This window comes from Genypterus blacodes, unplaced genomic scaffold, assembly GCF_046128005.1.
Source record: "Genypterus blacodes isolate CSIRO-AG114 ecotype Tasmania unplaced genomic scaffold, CSIRO-AGI_Gbla_v1 ptg000120l_1, whole genome shotgun sequence".
NCBI lineage: Eukaryota > Metazoa > Chordata > Actinopteri > Ophidiiformes > Ophidiidae > Genypterus > Genypterus blacodes.
The window spans coordinates 2,007,317-2,024,353 of record NW_027466923.1 but is presented as its reverse complement, the minus strand read 5'-3'; the positions used below and the strand labels follow the sequence as shown (position 1 = coordinate 2,024,353).

General features: G+C 44.1%; 1 protein-coding gene across 1 annotated transcript; it reads right to left on the bottom strand.

Moving 5' to 3' along the window:
• Positions 1-78: 78 nt before the first annotated feature.
• col6a2 (collagen, type VI, alpha 2) lies at positions 79-13,453 on the bottom strand. Its single transcript, XM_076162244.1, has 32 exons — positions 13,247-13,453; positions 10,931-11,022; positions 10,714-10,814; positions 10,455-10,598; positions 9,797-10,159; positions 9,693-9,713; positions 9,538-9,603; positions 9,307-9,405; positions 9,178-9,204; positions 9,046-9,072; positions 8,907-8,951; positions 8,770-8,823; positions 8,621-8,683; positions 8,475-8,537; positions 8,232-8,285; positions 8,114-8,149; positions 7,966-8,028; positions 7,775-7,837; positions 7,627-7,689; positions 7,461-7,523; positions 7,315-7,365; positions 7,142-7,240; positions 6,997-7,059; positions 6,056-6,091; positions 5,831-5,876; positions 5,595-5,747; positions 5,257-5,351; positions 4,376-4,557; positions 4,109-4,287; positions 3,955-3,993; positions 1,345-1,679; positions 79-1,078 (listed from the first exon to the last, which is right to left on the bottom strand). Exons 2-32 carry the CDS (start codon positions 11,004-11,006, stop codon positions 812-814), a joined length of 3,036 nt encoding a protein of 1,011 aa, XP_076018359.1. The 5' UTR covers positions 11,007-11,022; positions 13,247-13,453; the 3' UTR covers positions 79-811.
• Between the last annotated feature and the right edge of the window lie 3,584 nt (positions 13,454-17,037).

Genomic DNA, 17,037 nt, shown 5'->3' with positions numbered 1-17,037 from the left:
CTTTAGAGAACAATTGTACAAAGATCATGCACATTTTAACAAATACTATATACCTTATGTGAACACAAAACACATGGCTGGGTTGACCACATTAAGCTTTATTTGGATTTCATGTTTAAAGATTTATTTTATGTTTGCATGTGTGTGTCTGTGAATGCATGCGTGTGTCTTTGTGGGTGTGTGTTTGTGTCCGTTCTGCATATCTGAGGGTGTGTTGATGATCAAGGGCAGTGTGTGTGTGTGTGTGTGTGTGTGTGTGTGTGTGTGTGTGTGTGTGTGGGCTATACCCTAGAAAAAATATGTTGAAATGTTTTTTATCCCCTGAACAAACTACAGCAATTACAGCAAATATGCAAAGGATGGCTTTGTCCATTTCCTTGAGTTTAGCACCTTTAATGTAAATACTCACTTTGTGAAAGAGACTGAGAAACAGACATCTGCAAGTTAAACAGCAATATAAAACACAAAATAAAGCCTATAATTTGTCTTCTACACATTCAATATTCATACACCTCTCCTCAATGTATGAGTGTCTTTGGTTGGAAGTGCTGACCATAGATTAGAATTAATAGAATACCATGTTAGAATGGATATTTCATGCCTGTGTGTGCAACTGTGAATTTGTGTTTGTTTGCTGGTCCTACACGGTGTGTTTTGGCCTTGGATGGATGTCTCAGTGCCTCACATCCAGCCATGATAATGATCATAGTGGTCTGGTGCCACCAAGTGCGATACATTTACACTGAAGGAACTGGCCCTTCTTTTATTCTGTGGATTCTAATTCAACGGTGTAGAGTGTTACAGTCCCTCCTTAGCATATCCAACGGATAAAGCGCTCAAAGAATGAGGGTTTGTTCAGATTGACGTAGTCAGCCCCTCTAAAGATGGCTGACATGTCTCCTAGTGACACCTTCCGCAGCACATCTTCGTCTGTGTCTGTTCCCATGGCGATCACTGTGGGAACACCTTCAACTCGCCTCATGGCGGACACACCTTCCTCCAGCTGATCGTAGGCTGTGATGCCATCAGTAATGAACACAAAAGCCAGCTCGGCATTACGACGGGACAAGCGGCTGCCCTGGAACACACACACAGACACACACATCTGATGTCATAGCAGTTTGCAGGTGATTAACACCAGATCATCACCTTAAAAAACTGCCTTGCAACAGTACAAGCTCAGCTCTACTTTCTGAGATGTTGAATGAAATTCTGACAGTCTTAGTGGTCAATAGACTTTTTCACCATTCTAGGGGGTCCTCACAACCTGCTTACAGAATGGGGTCCTGACAGTGAATGCAAGATACATATACTGTGTGTATGTGTAAGTGTGTGTGTTTGTACCTGTGAGTTCACCAGATTGTTGACAGCATGGATGATAGCACTGCCCAGAGCAGAAGAAGAGTCCAAGTATTTCATAGCTGCCAGCGAATCAGAGATCACGGTCAGATTGTGCGAGAGCGTGAACTCCACCTCCAGTTCTGTCGGGCTGCCATACTGCAGCAGAGCTATGCGAGCGTTCCTCTCATCTGTTTGGCTGTTGGCCAGAGTCAGGCGGCGTGCCACGTTCTCGATGAATTCCTTGGCCCTGCGGTGGTTCTCCAGTCCCATTCTCTCGGAACCATCCAGCAGGAACACCAAATCTACTGGCCGCTGAACACAGCTGGCCACAGCAGGCTCTAGAACCCACAGACACACAGTAAATCAGACATTGTATTCATATGGTATTCAGTGAGCTACATATGGTCCACAGATGCTCCGGGCTCATAAGAAAACATAGTTGATACTGTAGTTCCATACAGGCTCGTTTCTCGTCAGAAAAGCTCTGTGTCGGTATATTCTACCATTTTATTCTCTTGAGATGAACATAAAACATGAAAGCATCAAGTAAACAATATGTGCACATGAGTACATTGCAGTCACAGAGGATAGGACACCATCATAGGATCGTGTAAATTTGCTCTTTAGTCTCTAGTCATCCTACATTACAAGCCAAGCTACATGCAAATCATGCACCAATCAAAGCCACATTTACTGCTGTTTAAAGCTTGCCTTCTGAAATGACACAACTTGACTGTGTAACACACAATAGTTCCTTCATTGCCAGTGCCAAGTCAAACACCTCATACACCAACTTCTGACTCATATACAATAAAACTGTGACTAAGATAAACCCACATGTAATGGCTTTTCCACACTGAAATTCTTCATTCACAGAACACAGGATGTAAAGTAATGCCTGTAACCATGGATATGTGCAAAACAGCAACAACAACAAAAATCTCATCAGTGATTACCAAGATGGTGGTTCACAGCGGAAATGAGGGGTCGACAAAGAGCCTCACACACAGAGCGACATGAATGGCTCTACACACAACAAATTCATGACAAACAGTCTCCATCAGAGTGAGCAAGTTTCCTCCTCAAGGTGGAAGAAATGATATGTATTATATAACTGAGAGACAGTGTTGTAGGTGTAAAGTCTGGAATAATCCACGAGGAGAAGAAGCTTCACAAAACCTTGTTTGGCTTGTTGGCCCATCATATACAGTACCTAAAAGTAAGCTTATGACAGGCGAGCTATCATGCTATCATATTGCATCAGCCCAGGTGTACTTTGCACCCTCAGAGCTAAAAAGTGCTCAGTTCTAATATCTACTCTACTTCCAGCAGTAAGCTTATTAGGTATTAGCATCCTTAGGGACTATAATAGCGAGGTAGCATGGTTAGCATGTTAGCATTAGCAGAGTCCTAGGGCTTTCTCTGGGTCCCCCATTATGTCTCCGTAGACATATTTGAAGGAGTCGATGAACAGCTGGGTCCATTGCTGCCTGTCCACTCCCTGGGAGAGTTTGGCTCTCTGGGCTGTGTACGCCATGGTTGCCACGCCAACCCCGTACTGCTGCTCGCTCAGGCCATTCAGCAGATTGGTCACACCCTCCAAAGAGGTGGGGACCAATGAGGGGCTGCCTTCCTCTGCCAATGGCTTCCAGGGGAGAGGGGCTTGTCCTGAAGTGACGCCCCCTCCTGCAACAAGTGGGCGGAATAACACTGTGGGCGGGGTCCCACAAATACCACGCAGCAAAACATCCAGAACAGGTCGGACACAAACAAGGATGTCGCAGGTACATCAAGTTGCTCTGAATGATGAGTATTAGCTGGGTTTTACAGCACCATGGTGGTTATGTTGATCAAATACAGGCAAATATATTTCAGCCCAGCCAAGTCGCAACCAGAGATGCAGCTGAATAATTAGATCTTATTGTTTTTTTGAATATTATTATTTAAGTCTAGGACCAGCATGCACCTGGGTGAGCCTTTACTTTTTAACCATAGAATAAAAAGGTTTTGTTCTTTCTTTACTTGCTCATCAAAATGGAAAATAAACCATCAGAAATAAGTCATTTTTGATTATTATTGTTCTTTTTTGTTGTTGCCTGCATTAGATTTGTCTCTCAGGTGGGTACATCAATTTCTGTTTGATTTGTTTATTTGATTTCAAAAATAGCCACCACAGCTTAAATGACACATAGGGGTAATTCATAAACCACAGCCAAGGTACTCAACTAAGACACGTTAGTACGCGCGTTTATCTGATCTCTCATGTATTCACACAGAGCTCCGCCTCTCCCAGCCACTCTGCTCTGCGTCTTTCTCTGTCACAGACACACACACCCGACAGCCCCCCCCAACACTCAGGCAGCAGGACTGACACAGATGGAGACACAGAGCATCTCCCTACAATTGGTGAGCTCTAAAGCGGAGGATTGAAGTTTCCTTTGCTGATTTGATACGTTCATTTTGCTTTAACACCTGAGGAAAACAGTTACCTGTTACACCCCTTCCAACATTGCATCATTAATGGGTACCCCCATGCTAATTAATGTTAGTAGAAGTAGACAAGCTTTATTCATCCTTTTTATGAATTACCCCTTCAACGTTTTGGAATCTTACCTGATTTACATGGCAGATCAGGGCACAGAATGACGGGATCTGAAGCAAAAACAGGGACAAAGGTCAGAAATGGAACCAGTAAATGACCACTACATGGTTCACAGTAGTAGTGGTCAGTTCACAGTTCAGACAGATGGAGCATGTGTGAATGTACCTGGGCACAGCACTGTCTCAATCTTGTCGATGAACTCCTCAGCCACCAGGTCAGCAAAGCGCCTCATGCCCAGCACCCTGCCGTCCTTCTGGCAGGCGATGCTCTTAAGACTCTCATTCTCCTCAATCTGGTCAAACATGTCCCCAATACCGATGGCACTCACATCTACACTGGGATCACTGCTCACAAATATGGAAACACACAATCAATGATGGATACGACACTTTCCTTCTCCACATTTCTACCCCAGGACCCACTGAAGCTCACCTGCAGAGGTAGGTGAGCAGTGAGTCGTCGTCTCTGGGGTCGAAGCGTCCGTCAGTGATGACCACTACTGTGACGTTGGCTTTTTCTCTGCGGGAGTCCCTGATCAGGTTGTCGTAGGCATACTTCAAAGCAGATGGAGTCCATGTTCCTCCAGCGATCCACTCCAAACGTTTCACTGCTTCCTGAATAGTGAAGAAGGCGGCATGATATATATGAACACATTGATCTCAGATTGACCCGGATGTACTGAAGCTTTACTCCTGAATTAAACACTTGTGGAGAGAAAGTTTGCTTGGTAATCAATCAACTCAAGACTTCAAGTAGATCCAACAGTTAGGTAACAGTCCTTGGAAACAAAACTGCAGTGAATGCTCGACTACCTATGAAAGCTTGCCATAATTGGCCATTTTTGTTCAGAGAAATGGAAATATATTGTTTATAGATTCTTGAGGAACCATCAATCTGTTTCTATTAGCTGATCTGTAAAAAGAGTAATGATTGGATGCAGTGGATAAGCTGAAACAGAAGCTGTGTCCCGGTTCCACATGGAACTAATGATTATTTCATTATTGATTAATGTATCTATCTATTATTGTCTAGATTGTATATGATGTAAAAGCCAGAAACACAATGAGAAAGACCTGCACACTTGTGTCAGTTGTGTGAGCAGACAGCTGCACATCTGGAGGAAAGAAAGGAAGGAAGGTAAAAACTACATGCATCATCAGAAGATTATGATAATTTATATCTATGATTATATCAATGTGACATGTGGTGGCTGCAGATCTGAGCTTCGATTAATGGTGATGCTGACAAAAGTTTCTGTGTGTGTGTGTGTGTGTGTGTTTGTGTGTGTGAGTGAGAGAGAGAGAGAGAGAGACCTTGAAGGAAGAGAGTGAGTCGATTTTGGGGTCGTCAAGTCGGATGGCCTGGAAGGTTCCACTGTGACTGTACTGAACAACTCCGACTCTTGTGCCTTTGGACCAAAACAGCTCGTTACACATGAAGTCAGTAACCATCGTATGAGATTTGTTCATGTTGCACAGACGTATTCAGATGTGTGTCAAATTCACAATTTCCATCAGGTGAAATCACGACACATACATGAACCAAAGTAATTGGTTTATGTAGTTTTATTTCTTTTTATCAAACAATATGTCTTTATGCACTACTTTCATTAGCAATAACGGCCTTGGCGTGAACAAATCTGCATGTCTACCTGTATCTGATCGGGGGTCTTTGGCCATTGATCCCAGTCTGTTGATGGTGTTGATGACAAAGTTTTTCTCCAGGGTGAAGTTGGTCAGGCCCACAGACTCTGAACTGTCAATTACAAAGACGATGTCCAGAGGTCCACACCGTTTCTCACAGTCTGCAGACAAAGATGCACGCCGTGAGGTTGTGATAATGTGTTAGAGAGCAGATTGTGACTATCACAATGGGGAATAAACGCACCACAGCAGCCGCACGTCTCCCTGATGTAGTTCATGACATCACATTCCTGTAATCACAAAACAATACATCTCATCTGTCTCCAACTTGTTGAGGATTTTCTTCCATGTACTACTCATATAACCAAACATTTAACATTGCCTTTTAATTTAGATCTTTCACCAGATCATTAAGCCTGCACAGTGCAGTTAACAGCATTTTTGATTAGATGAAATTAGATGTTCTTACTGTAAGACCAGGATCTCCCTCCGGGCCGGGATCTCCCTGTAACGGAAGAGATAAAACAACATCACATCTGGTATACAACTAAACACATGTAAACAGAAGCATTTCAAGGACTACCTAGTTTCACCTGCATAATATTGCAAACATCAGGCACAAAATGATGCAGAAATGACTGTAACTCATTATTGCTGCCCTAATAGGTTTCTAAATACTCTACAGCTGGTCCAGAATGCATCTGCACGTGTACTGACAAAAACTAGGAGTGAGAACTTACTTCCATTTTGGCTTCAAAGTACAGGCTTTCTGTAAAACCCTGCTCTCTTGTGGAACCATCTGCCAGATTTGGTCCGGGGGGCAGACACTCTCAAATACGCCCTAAACATTCCTTTTTGATAAAGTTTATAGTGACCGTTGGCCAGGTTTGCCTAGGATCAGCCCCTAGTTATGCTGCGATAGGCCTAGATGGCTGGGAGACTTCCCATAATGCACTAAGCTCCTTTCTCCTCCTCCCCTCTCTATCTGTGCATATCCTTGTTCCATGCATTTCAACTTAACTTCTTTCCCAGACCCATCCATTCTATCTGTATTAATATCATTAGTCATATTTCCATTACTATTATTGTATACTATTGTTGTTGCTGGGCCTCTCCGTGTGTGTGTCTTCCCTCCTTCTCTCGTCCCTCTTTCTTTCTTTCTCTCTTTCTCTCTCTCCTCCCCCTTTCTTTCTCAACCCAACCGGTCAAGACAGATGGCCGCTCACATAGAGCCCGGTTCTGCCTGAGGTTTCTTCCCGTTAAAGGAGATTTTCCTTGCCGCTGTCACCAAGTGTTTGCTTATGTGGCAATGTTGGGTCTCCAGAATGCTCAATATGTAAAGTGCCTTGAGATAACATTTGTTGTGATTTCACGCTGTATAAATAAAGTTGAATTGAATTGTATATTTACATCACGCCCAAGCTCTCCTCTTGGTCCTCTCAGGCCAGGTTCACCCAGAGGTCCAGGTTCACCCTGTAGTAAACAGTTCAGTCAGAAACATGTAGCTACACACACACACACACACACACACACCAGCACTGAAGAAGTTACTCACTGATTCTCCTGGAATTCCTTTATCTCCAGGTGAGCCCTTATGACCACAGTCTCCCCTGCTGCCTCGAGGTCCACGATTACCATTCGCTCCTCTTTCCCCCTGTTAAATAAGAGAGGAGATGTCAGCCAAGTGTCTCACTCCAACAAGAAACGCCGCGGAGAATGGGTCCTTACCGACGGTCCTCTTGATCCAGGATAACTAAAGCCAGGTCTTCCATTATCTCCCTGAATCGAGTCAAAACAGAGTCATGAAAATGATGAAACACTGAAAAAAAGACACACACACACACACACACACACACACACATGGAAATGCACACCTTTGGTCCTGGTGCTCCAGACTCTCCTCTTGGTCCAGAATCACCAGAATCCCCTCGGGTTCCCTAATATATGAACAGAAGGCATTCAAGGGTGAGATAGAAGATTTCTAGCAGTGTCATTTAAATTCCACTACTTTATGATGACAAAGTATGACCTTTGACCTACATTTTTCCCAGCCTCTCCCGGTGCCCCTGATGGTCCTCTGGGGCCTGCCAGGCCATTGTCTCCCTGTGTAGGACATAGATAGATGAGGAAAGGTGCAGAGGCATTCAGGTGTGAATGCTGTGTGTATGAAGTCTTACAGAGGTCTCACCTTTGCCCCCTTAAGTCCTTGTTCACCTGGAAGTCCTCTCACGCCCTCTGGCCCCATTTCAGCCTGAAACACAAAACCAGCAGTGAGCCCACTACAATCAAACACTTTGAGATAATCTTTGCACTCTCAAAAAAATAAAAATAAATTGTATATAGACACAATTCATGGTTGAGTCATTGACTAATTGTTACCTTATCTCCCTTAGATCCAGTAGGTCCCTGAGCACCCTTTGCCCCGTAGTCTCCTGTTCTCCCCTAGAATACAAAAGCTGTTAAAAAAGCAAAGGCCAACGCAGACAGAGCAAGTGGGGAACGCCGCATGTAGATCAGATTTTCTTACCAACTCTCCTTTGGCTCCTGGGGCTCCAGCTGTTCCCTATGAAAAGACAACACACACGTGAGTCACCTAGAAAATTGTGAACAAGTGTGTTTGAATGTCTTTGTGTCTCTGCACTTACAGCACTTCCTTTGGGACCAGGGATTCCAGGTGTGCCAGGGCTTCCTCTCTCTCCCTGTGGAGGAGACAGCAGAGTTTAGCCTTCACAAGCAACACTTCAATCCTAAAAATCTGGGAAAACTTTAAAGTTTGGAATTATTCTCAATTTTTCAGGGTTATTCCAGGATATCCAGGGTTAGTTGGGGTACATTTACGCAACCTCTGACATAATGTATGACCTACAGTGTGTGGCCTTCTGATTTACCTTTGGTCCACCATCTCCAGATGGGCCAAGTGGACCTGATCTCCCAGAGCGTCCGGTATCTCCCTGGAGACAACAGAGACATAGTTTAACCATAGACACTGAATGATGCTGTTCTCACTTGAGATGAGGGCTGTATTTTGTTGTACCTGCTCTCCATTAGTACCAGCGATACCGCGTTCACCAACATCTCCAGGGTGACCATCAGGACCCTGCAAAGCATCACACACGTGGGTAAATAGGCGATGAGACAAATAAACATGGACGCAGTATTGTTCATAAAAGCTGAATGTTGTACTCTGTCTCCTGGATCTCCTTTGCAGCCTGGTGCGCCGATACGCCCGATTTTACCCTGGAAAGAGAAGATAAAAGTCAAATCACAAATAAAAACAACAGAAACTTGGTGACTTGAAGTGAGTCTGATATGGCTCTTACCTTCTGCCCGTCAGTGCCGTTGCGTCCTGCGAGGCCAGCGACACCCTGTTGACAAAGAGAACCAGGAGTTTAAATACCAATCATCTTCCAATTGATATATTTGTTTCAATCAATAAGTCCTAATCAGAGGAGGACCTACCTTCTTCCCCTGAGAGCCGATTTCTCCCTGTGGGCAGATAGACGATTGAGAGTCATTTTATGTCTTTTTACTCAAAATCAGTCTCCATTGATAGACTAAGATGCATTCAGATCATCATTATTGTTATCTCACCTTCTCGCCTTTAAGACCTGGTTCTCCCTATAAAGAGGAAAAAAAAGATTTATAATCAGTTATATATTGTCACGCATTAATGATAATGAAGCGCATGATGATTTGGGAGGATGAAGTATTATCACTTACTTTGATACCAGGCTGACCGATGGGACCCTCAATACCAGGATCTCCTGGGCGACCACCTTGTCCCTTCAGACCTGGGTCTCCGTTGTCTCCTTTAGCTCCCTGCAGTCAAAACGTGTGCGTATGACAACAAATCTGCATCAACATCTATGTACGTATGAACATGTTATTGTATCAGCATGCATTCAAAAGAGGGAGAGACAGAGAATGTGTGTGTGTGTGTGTGTAAGTCACTTTTTGTCCCCTGTGGCCTTTAGGACCGAGAGGCCCTGCTGTCTCCAGACAGGAAACACTGTAACACTGTACAGGGAGCAGAGAGAAAATGTCATGATGAAAGCATGAAATGTTGTTTTATATCTCTGATGATTGAGTTCTGTCAGCCATCTTACCTCTACATATGCCAAATGTTGCTGTGAAGACAAAAAACAAAGAGTGAGCAAAAATAAGAACCAACAGCCATATTCCTGTCTATGTGTGTGTGTTTGTGTGTTACCATGGTTTTAATAATGCGGTCAATGGTTTCGGTGTGTATCGAGGCTCTGCCCTGGCTCAGGTCCACAGCCATGAAGTCCCCCCTGTAGACAGTAGCTGGAGAGTTGGCGATCTCCCTCAGGCCCGTCTCCTCGACATTGTTGGACGCGGCCACCACAAACATGCGGATGCCCTCATCACGCGCCCTCTCCGCTGCCACCTTGATGCCTCCGCACGGGTTTCCAGTCACGTGGCCGTCAGTGATGACCACGGCAAATCTGAGAGCCTTCGGGTATGTGGGTGAGCGCAGCATTTCCTGGGTCATGTTGGTGAGGGCGCAGTCGGTGTAGGTGCCCTTACCCAGGTAACGGATTCCCTTGACGCCCTGGAAACAGCAACAAGTTTGACTTGGTGTCACTGTTGTTTGTTATTGTTTAGATAGCTAAATATGAATGAGGTTAAAAGCTACAGTATGGAACTTTTAAAGAACTCTTTTTTGTAGAATTTGTTGAAATTCTCTTAACATCCTGTCCTGTAAAAGCAATGATGGCTCTGTAGTGCCCCCTAGTGATTAGATCTGATTCATGAAATAAAATACACAAATAATTACTTATACTGCAGAATGAAATTCAGATTTTCATATTACTCAAAATATGTCTGTCTGTTTGTGTCTTACTCACAGTGACGAAGGCGTCTTTGGGTCCGATGCTGGCAAACACCTGCTGTTTCTGGGAGTAGTGAAGCCCACCGAAGTTCCAGTGGAGCTGCACTGCACCGTTGAACTCAGCATCCTCTAAACGCGCGACAAATTGCTGTGTGAAGGTCTATAGAAAACACACACGTACATACACAGATATGTTAAACAAGGGTCACACAGCATATATTTCATTCCAAAATGTGCTGAGGTTTAAATAATTTTAGTAGGCATGAAGCAGGGACCTTGATGCTCTCCACCAGAGATCCAGGGGGAGGCTCCTGCAGGGCGATAGTCTCAGACGTGTCGATGGTGAAGTACAGGTCTATGGGACAGTCATTCTTCTCTGGAAGGCAAGCAGACATCCACACATCAAACCTCAGGATAGGAAAAACTACCTTGCACACTCATAAAATCAGTGAGATGTAATATGGTATTAGTGTTCCGTTTCATATCACTCACTGCTGCACTCTGGTGCCTGTCCATGAACCAGGGCTCCAATAAGAAGACACAGGGTGACGACTTCTAACCTCAGCATCTTCTTTTACTCCTGTCTGATGGAATATAGGCACAAAACACAGACCCAAGTCAACAATCTGTCCCTGCTTTCTTTCTTTCCCTGTGTGCTTGAGTTCTTTGTCACTGCCTGGTCCCCACTATCTGCTGACAGGAGTAAAAGGCGCCATGTGCTTTACCTCTGAGATCCATCATGTAAACCATCTCTTTTGATCTGTGGGCGTCCAGTTTCCCAAAGAGGGCGTAATGTGTAGGAGGCAGGAATGTCTAACTTGCATCCCCATGTAATGCAACACCGAAATGTTGTACTTTTTTTATAAATATGAACATATGGCTGTAAGTTCAGGCTACATAACCCTTATCCTCAAAGTCGTAATGTTCAGTATCTTCCTGTAGCCGACTCACGCCATCACCTCTGATTGTTCCCTCCCCTATGCAAGTGCGTTGAATGAGTAGGAGTTGCTACTGACGCACAGAGTTAAATATGACTTCCTTCCTTCCTTCCTTCCTTCTGTCCTTCCTTCCTTCCTTGGGTAATTTGGGTAATTAAATTACGGAAATATACAGAAATATAAAGAAATCATTTATGTGTGATCGCCTGTGTGATTGCAGAAATGAACAAATTAGTGAAAAATGTCAAAAAGACTGTTTTGGGTTTTTTGATGGTCAAAATCAAACCGACATTATCTTAATGTTTTTTCTGTATAATAAATGCTTAGGGTCTGCTTCTGAGATCAGCTTGGGGGAGTCTAAGCAGCATTTATGTTTTCCCAGGGAGCAAAATGGCTGCAACAGAGTTATGTAATAGGTCTGGAAGCATTATCATAGTTGCCAGTGAAGGAAAACAGCAGTAGAGGTGACTGAACTCAACATGGATTTGCCACAATATTGTAAACATGGACTATTTATGTAGAACACAGACCTTTATCAAGAGAATTATACCTGTACTACGATAAACAGAATGCATTGTTGAATGATCTTGATAATTTTTTAACCCTGATTCTAGAGAATCCTGTAAACAGAGAGAAACTGAACTAAATGTTAAACTAAGAGGCTCATGTTCTGGAAAATCATCATCATTCTCCATAAATAATTATTTCAATGAACCCAAATATAGAACATTCAGTCATTTGTAAAACCTCTGGAGAAACATCATCATCAAAGACATTTCCAGAGGGGTTCAGGAAAAAAATCTTAATGCTTGTATATCCTATTCAAATCTGAGACAGTGGAAACTTACTTTAAGAAGAACTGTCTTGTATGGAGTCCTCAAACTTTGACCAAGACTAAATAAGATCACTCCCTGTTCTACAATTAATGTCAAAAAGAACATTTTGCAGAACAACTCACAAAAAGAAAAAGAGTACAATGTATAAAAAAGTAGGTATCGAGTCTCCATTCATCAATAAAGGAATTAATGATATGAAAGTTGCTCATCTTAAATGGGAAAACCATCCAGGCAGTGTTCATGGTGATTACATAAATGTGGCCTGCTGATCACATGAATACACTAAGCATTTGGACACTTTTTTGATTTTCCAAGCTGTCAGTCTGCTGTACTGAGAGGCCTCGTCTTCAACTGTCGCTCCAGCACTCAAAGCAAAACATCAGTCTAATGCCTAAACATCACCATATTCAGCCATGGGACCATCATTAGCAAACAACTTTAACTTTCACCAGTGATTTACTGTTTATTGCTAAAGGATCTAAATCAGAACATTTAACTGTTTTCCCTTACAAACTCACTCCTTTAAGTACATGACCTGCAATCAAACTGTTCCACTGTGTGTGCTGCTTTAACCTAACTGCTATTATCTCAATCCAATTAACTAGGTTGATAAATTTAGGACTCGGAAAAAGGGGAATTAGAAATGTAACAATCCATCTATGGCTCCCTCTAGTGGACAACTGTATCGCTCCACTCAACTCGCGGTTCTCTTCCAAAGTCCGGACAAGAGAGCGACTGAGAGACCTAATAATGTGTCATTGCTGAACAGGTATATACATTTTTACAACAAAACAACAACACAAATGGAATACACGCATAGTTCTGAAGCCAGCACTTTGCGGATTCTAAAACTTTTGCGTGTCCACGTTTGTTCATGCAACAGTTTTAGCTTAATTTGCACACACGCACGCAATTCCGTAAATTAGAGAACGTTTGGAGATACAAACACTGCAGGACACACACAACGAGACAGTGAGACAAGGAGAGTCAGAGACAGACGCTGGCGCATTGCTGTGCGTAAAAGTGCTGCTTACCAGAACTTATTTTCCAACAACTTCAAATCTCAGTGAACAGGCGTTCCTCTGTGGATCACCTCCTCATCTCAGTCGGAGGGAAAGTAGAGAAAGAAAAGAGGGATACAAGAGGAGAAAACGGGAAATAAATCCCTGGATGCGCGTTTACGTTCCGCAGAAGAGCCGTGCGTTCGCTCTCCAGTCTGGGTCCAGCCCCAGCAAGACGATCTGATCCCTCCTCCTGAACGCGCACGATGCTCCCCAGTCTGCGCTCCTGGTGTCCGCTTGGCGGCGCCCTGGTTCCGCGGGAACCCGTGTGCGTGCACGCGCATTTGCCCGGGGCCAAAGATTCTGTATTAGCCTGTATTATGCAGTGATAGAGAATGCCAAGTAACGGTTGGACAAATTATGTCCAACGGTTATGAACAAACCCCCGATTGAGCACAAAAAAGTGCCACAAACAGGCTGTAAAGTGCGTTTGACATTAGGAGATATGACAGGGGGGCCCTCAGTGGAACACATGGCACAACTATGGAGTCACTCCCCAGCTTTCATGTCCGTCAGATGGGTCCATCGAGGAGGTTTTCACTCTTAATCTCATAAATGTGGCCACAGAATGAAATAGTACAAAGCAGGATCAAAACCATACTTAACCCCCCACACATACACATAAATGGCCCTCACTTGAGCTCGGCAGCCTGGTTGCAATTAGCAAACAGAGGAGAGGAGTTTACACTTGGGATAAACACTGACAGACTCTCTGCAAGCCTGTTCACCGTGTTTATACGTGCGTGAAGGTGTTTCAACTGGTGTGTGTGTCTGTGCGCGTGCACTCTTTTGCATTTGTATGTGTTTAAGCGTGTGTTTCCACAGTGGGAGGTCTGTCTTATAATAGAGTCAACCATGCACATCAGAGTGTACACGTTAAGCATATTTCATGTCACAAACCTTGTTTGCACATGTGCTTGTGTCCAAACTGCTACTGTGATTGTTGCAGATCCTGCTGATGGATTCTGATGAGGAGGCCACAAGGCTGCCAATGCATTAACCAGTAACACTGCCACTAATGTGTTATCCAGCCCAGAAGACAAGGGAGAATGTCAAGAACAAGCTTCTACATCCTTTACATGATGTGCAGTGTGCAGAGATGTGGTGGGAGGTCAACTGCGTCAAAGAGTTGAGCACTTTAACATGACATTTCATGTCATTTTGATACAGAACAACCATTAAGAAAGTATAGAGAAATGTTGCTGTATTTCGAACCACCAGCTTGAACAATAGAGGGATTCAGAAGGAGATTTCCCCACTAAATTGACCACTTTAACCCACAATTCATCTCTGCGTCATCGCTGCTCACGCCCTTATGGAAATTCTGCATGTTCAGTGTGGAAATTTCAGTCCCTCATCATTATGGGGGGATATACGCTAGGGTCTTAGAGCTGCTTTGGAGCGCTGTCTCACTTTCTGCTGGATGCAGAAGGAGGAGGAGGAGGAGGAGGAGGAGGAGGAGGTGGAAAAGACAGGGGGAAACGAGGAGAGAGAGAGAGAGAGAGAGAGAGAGAGAGAGAGAGAGAGAGAGAGAGAAGAGGGGAGGATGGCCAGCTGCTGACCAGAGATACAACTGTGAAAGTATTCTCTCTGTCTTGGCCGGGGAAGGATTTTTCCTTAAAAAGAGAAGAGAGGAGCGTACAATGTGTGTGTGTGAGTGTGAGTGTGAGTGTGAGTGTGAGTGTGTGTGTGTGTGTGTGTGTGTGTGTGTGTGTGTGTGTGTCTGTATGTGTGTGTGTGTGTGCATGCGTGTGCTTGAGGGATATGGAGGTGGGAGGGTGAGTGGGGGGTGGGGGGGTTCTGGTCTCTCTTAAAAGTGTGAGTCATAGAATAGGAATGACCCTCTGCCTCTCTCTCCCAGACCAGTCTCTCTCTCTGTCTGTCTGTCTGTATGTCTCTCTCTCCTCGTTTCCCCTCGTCTCTTTCTCTGTCTCCCTCAGTCTCACTCTCTCTCTCTCTCTCTCTCTCTCTCTCTCTCTCTCACTCTGCCAATCTCGCTGTCTCTCTCTCTCTTTCTCTGTTCCCTCTGTTCCCTCTTTCTCACACACTCAATTCTTTTTTCTATATTTCTTTCACATAGACCAAAAGCGCGTTTCAGTCTGAGGGGATTTCTGTATAATCACTTCCAGAATCGTAAACGGCTCGATTCCCCCAACATCCTTGCAACGTTTCCACTGAAAAGACAGAAAGTCTGATTCACTTCACGTGCAAACAATCACGAAGACGGAAATACCGACCGGGCAGAATAAGGAACATAAAGGGAACTCAAGCAGACCAATATACAGAAAATGCATTAATGCACAGGTTCAAGCTCAACATAAATACACCACTGCTCTGACCACACACACACACACACACACACACACACACACACACAGACAGACAATTAATCGATGCAATAGTTATTTCCAGGCTGGATGAAGGGAACTTCTCTCTTCTGATCTTTGGTTTCCAGTGATGCAGCTCTTCCAGATGTGTCCCTGTGCAGATCTGCAGCGTCTGCTAATGAAATACTGTCTCTAACACAAACAAACAGTGACCACACTTCTGATAAGCAAAAAGCCTCCTTTCCTTTGCTTCTTTTTTCTAATCCTCCTTCCAGTCTCTTTCTCCAGATGTGTTCTCTGCTCAGACAAGGCAGCTGGGAGTCGTTAATTCAGTGCATCAAACGCACGAGCGTGAACACACAAACACACTCACATGCGTGCAAAGATGCGCGTGCTCGGTCAGAGTCCATGTGTGAAACTCATGTCATTGCCAGTGAAGTTCACTGGAAAAAGGTTGAGAATGCAACAGCAGAGAGGAGTTCAGTGCTCTTCAAAAACAGGAGGAAAGAGGAAATAATCCCAAAAAAAAACAACACAGGGGCCAAGATAAATTTTTCAGGCGCATACACACACACGGACAAACACACAGGCACATAAAAATCTACACAATATTCACAGATAAGCCCACGGCAGATGCATACAGATACACACTGGCTTGCAAGTGGCCACACCCTTGTGCACTCACACATACAGGGATGCTGTGGAATGCTGTAAGCCTGATAAGCACAATTTGGTCTAACTCTTCAAAAAAAATTACTTTAACACCGGAAGAGGCATATCAAACACACACACACACACACAGACATACAATCGTGAAGATAAACAGAGGCTGTAGTCGGAGTTTCACTGTCTCAGTCTGGGCCAGTTACATTGAACTCCCATTGTAGTCTGACTACAAAGTTTAATATAAAGCACATGTGAGGCATCTAGAGAGCTACACTGGTGATAGACAAACAGTATAATAGTAGGTTTGCGTGCGCGTGCATGTATTTCGTTTGCATCCATGCTCTTATCTTGAACAGAGAGATGTTTGTGAAGATTATGTCTGGAAGAATTCTGAATTCTTTTGTCTTTTTCCAACAAAGAGTTTAGAAGTCAGAGGTCAGGCTTAGCCACAGCCCAGCAGCCCTGGAGCTACAGCACTATCCCACCCTAAATGAACCAGGATATTTACTGGGTGCTTAGATTAAAAGCTGGACATGTTAACATCTGGAGTGAGACACAGAACTCGGGATTAGTTAAAACAGAGTGGATTTATGTGACTGATGTGTGAACGTGCATACTTGTGTGGAGTTTGGCAAGACTGGATTTGGCTGTCTGTATGTGAGTATATGTGTTTGTGTTTGTGTGTGTGTGTGTGTGTGTGTGTGTGTGTGTGTGTGTGTGTGTGTGTGTGTGTGTGTGTGTGTGTGTGTGTGTGTGTGTGTGTGTGTGCGT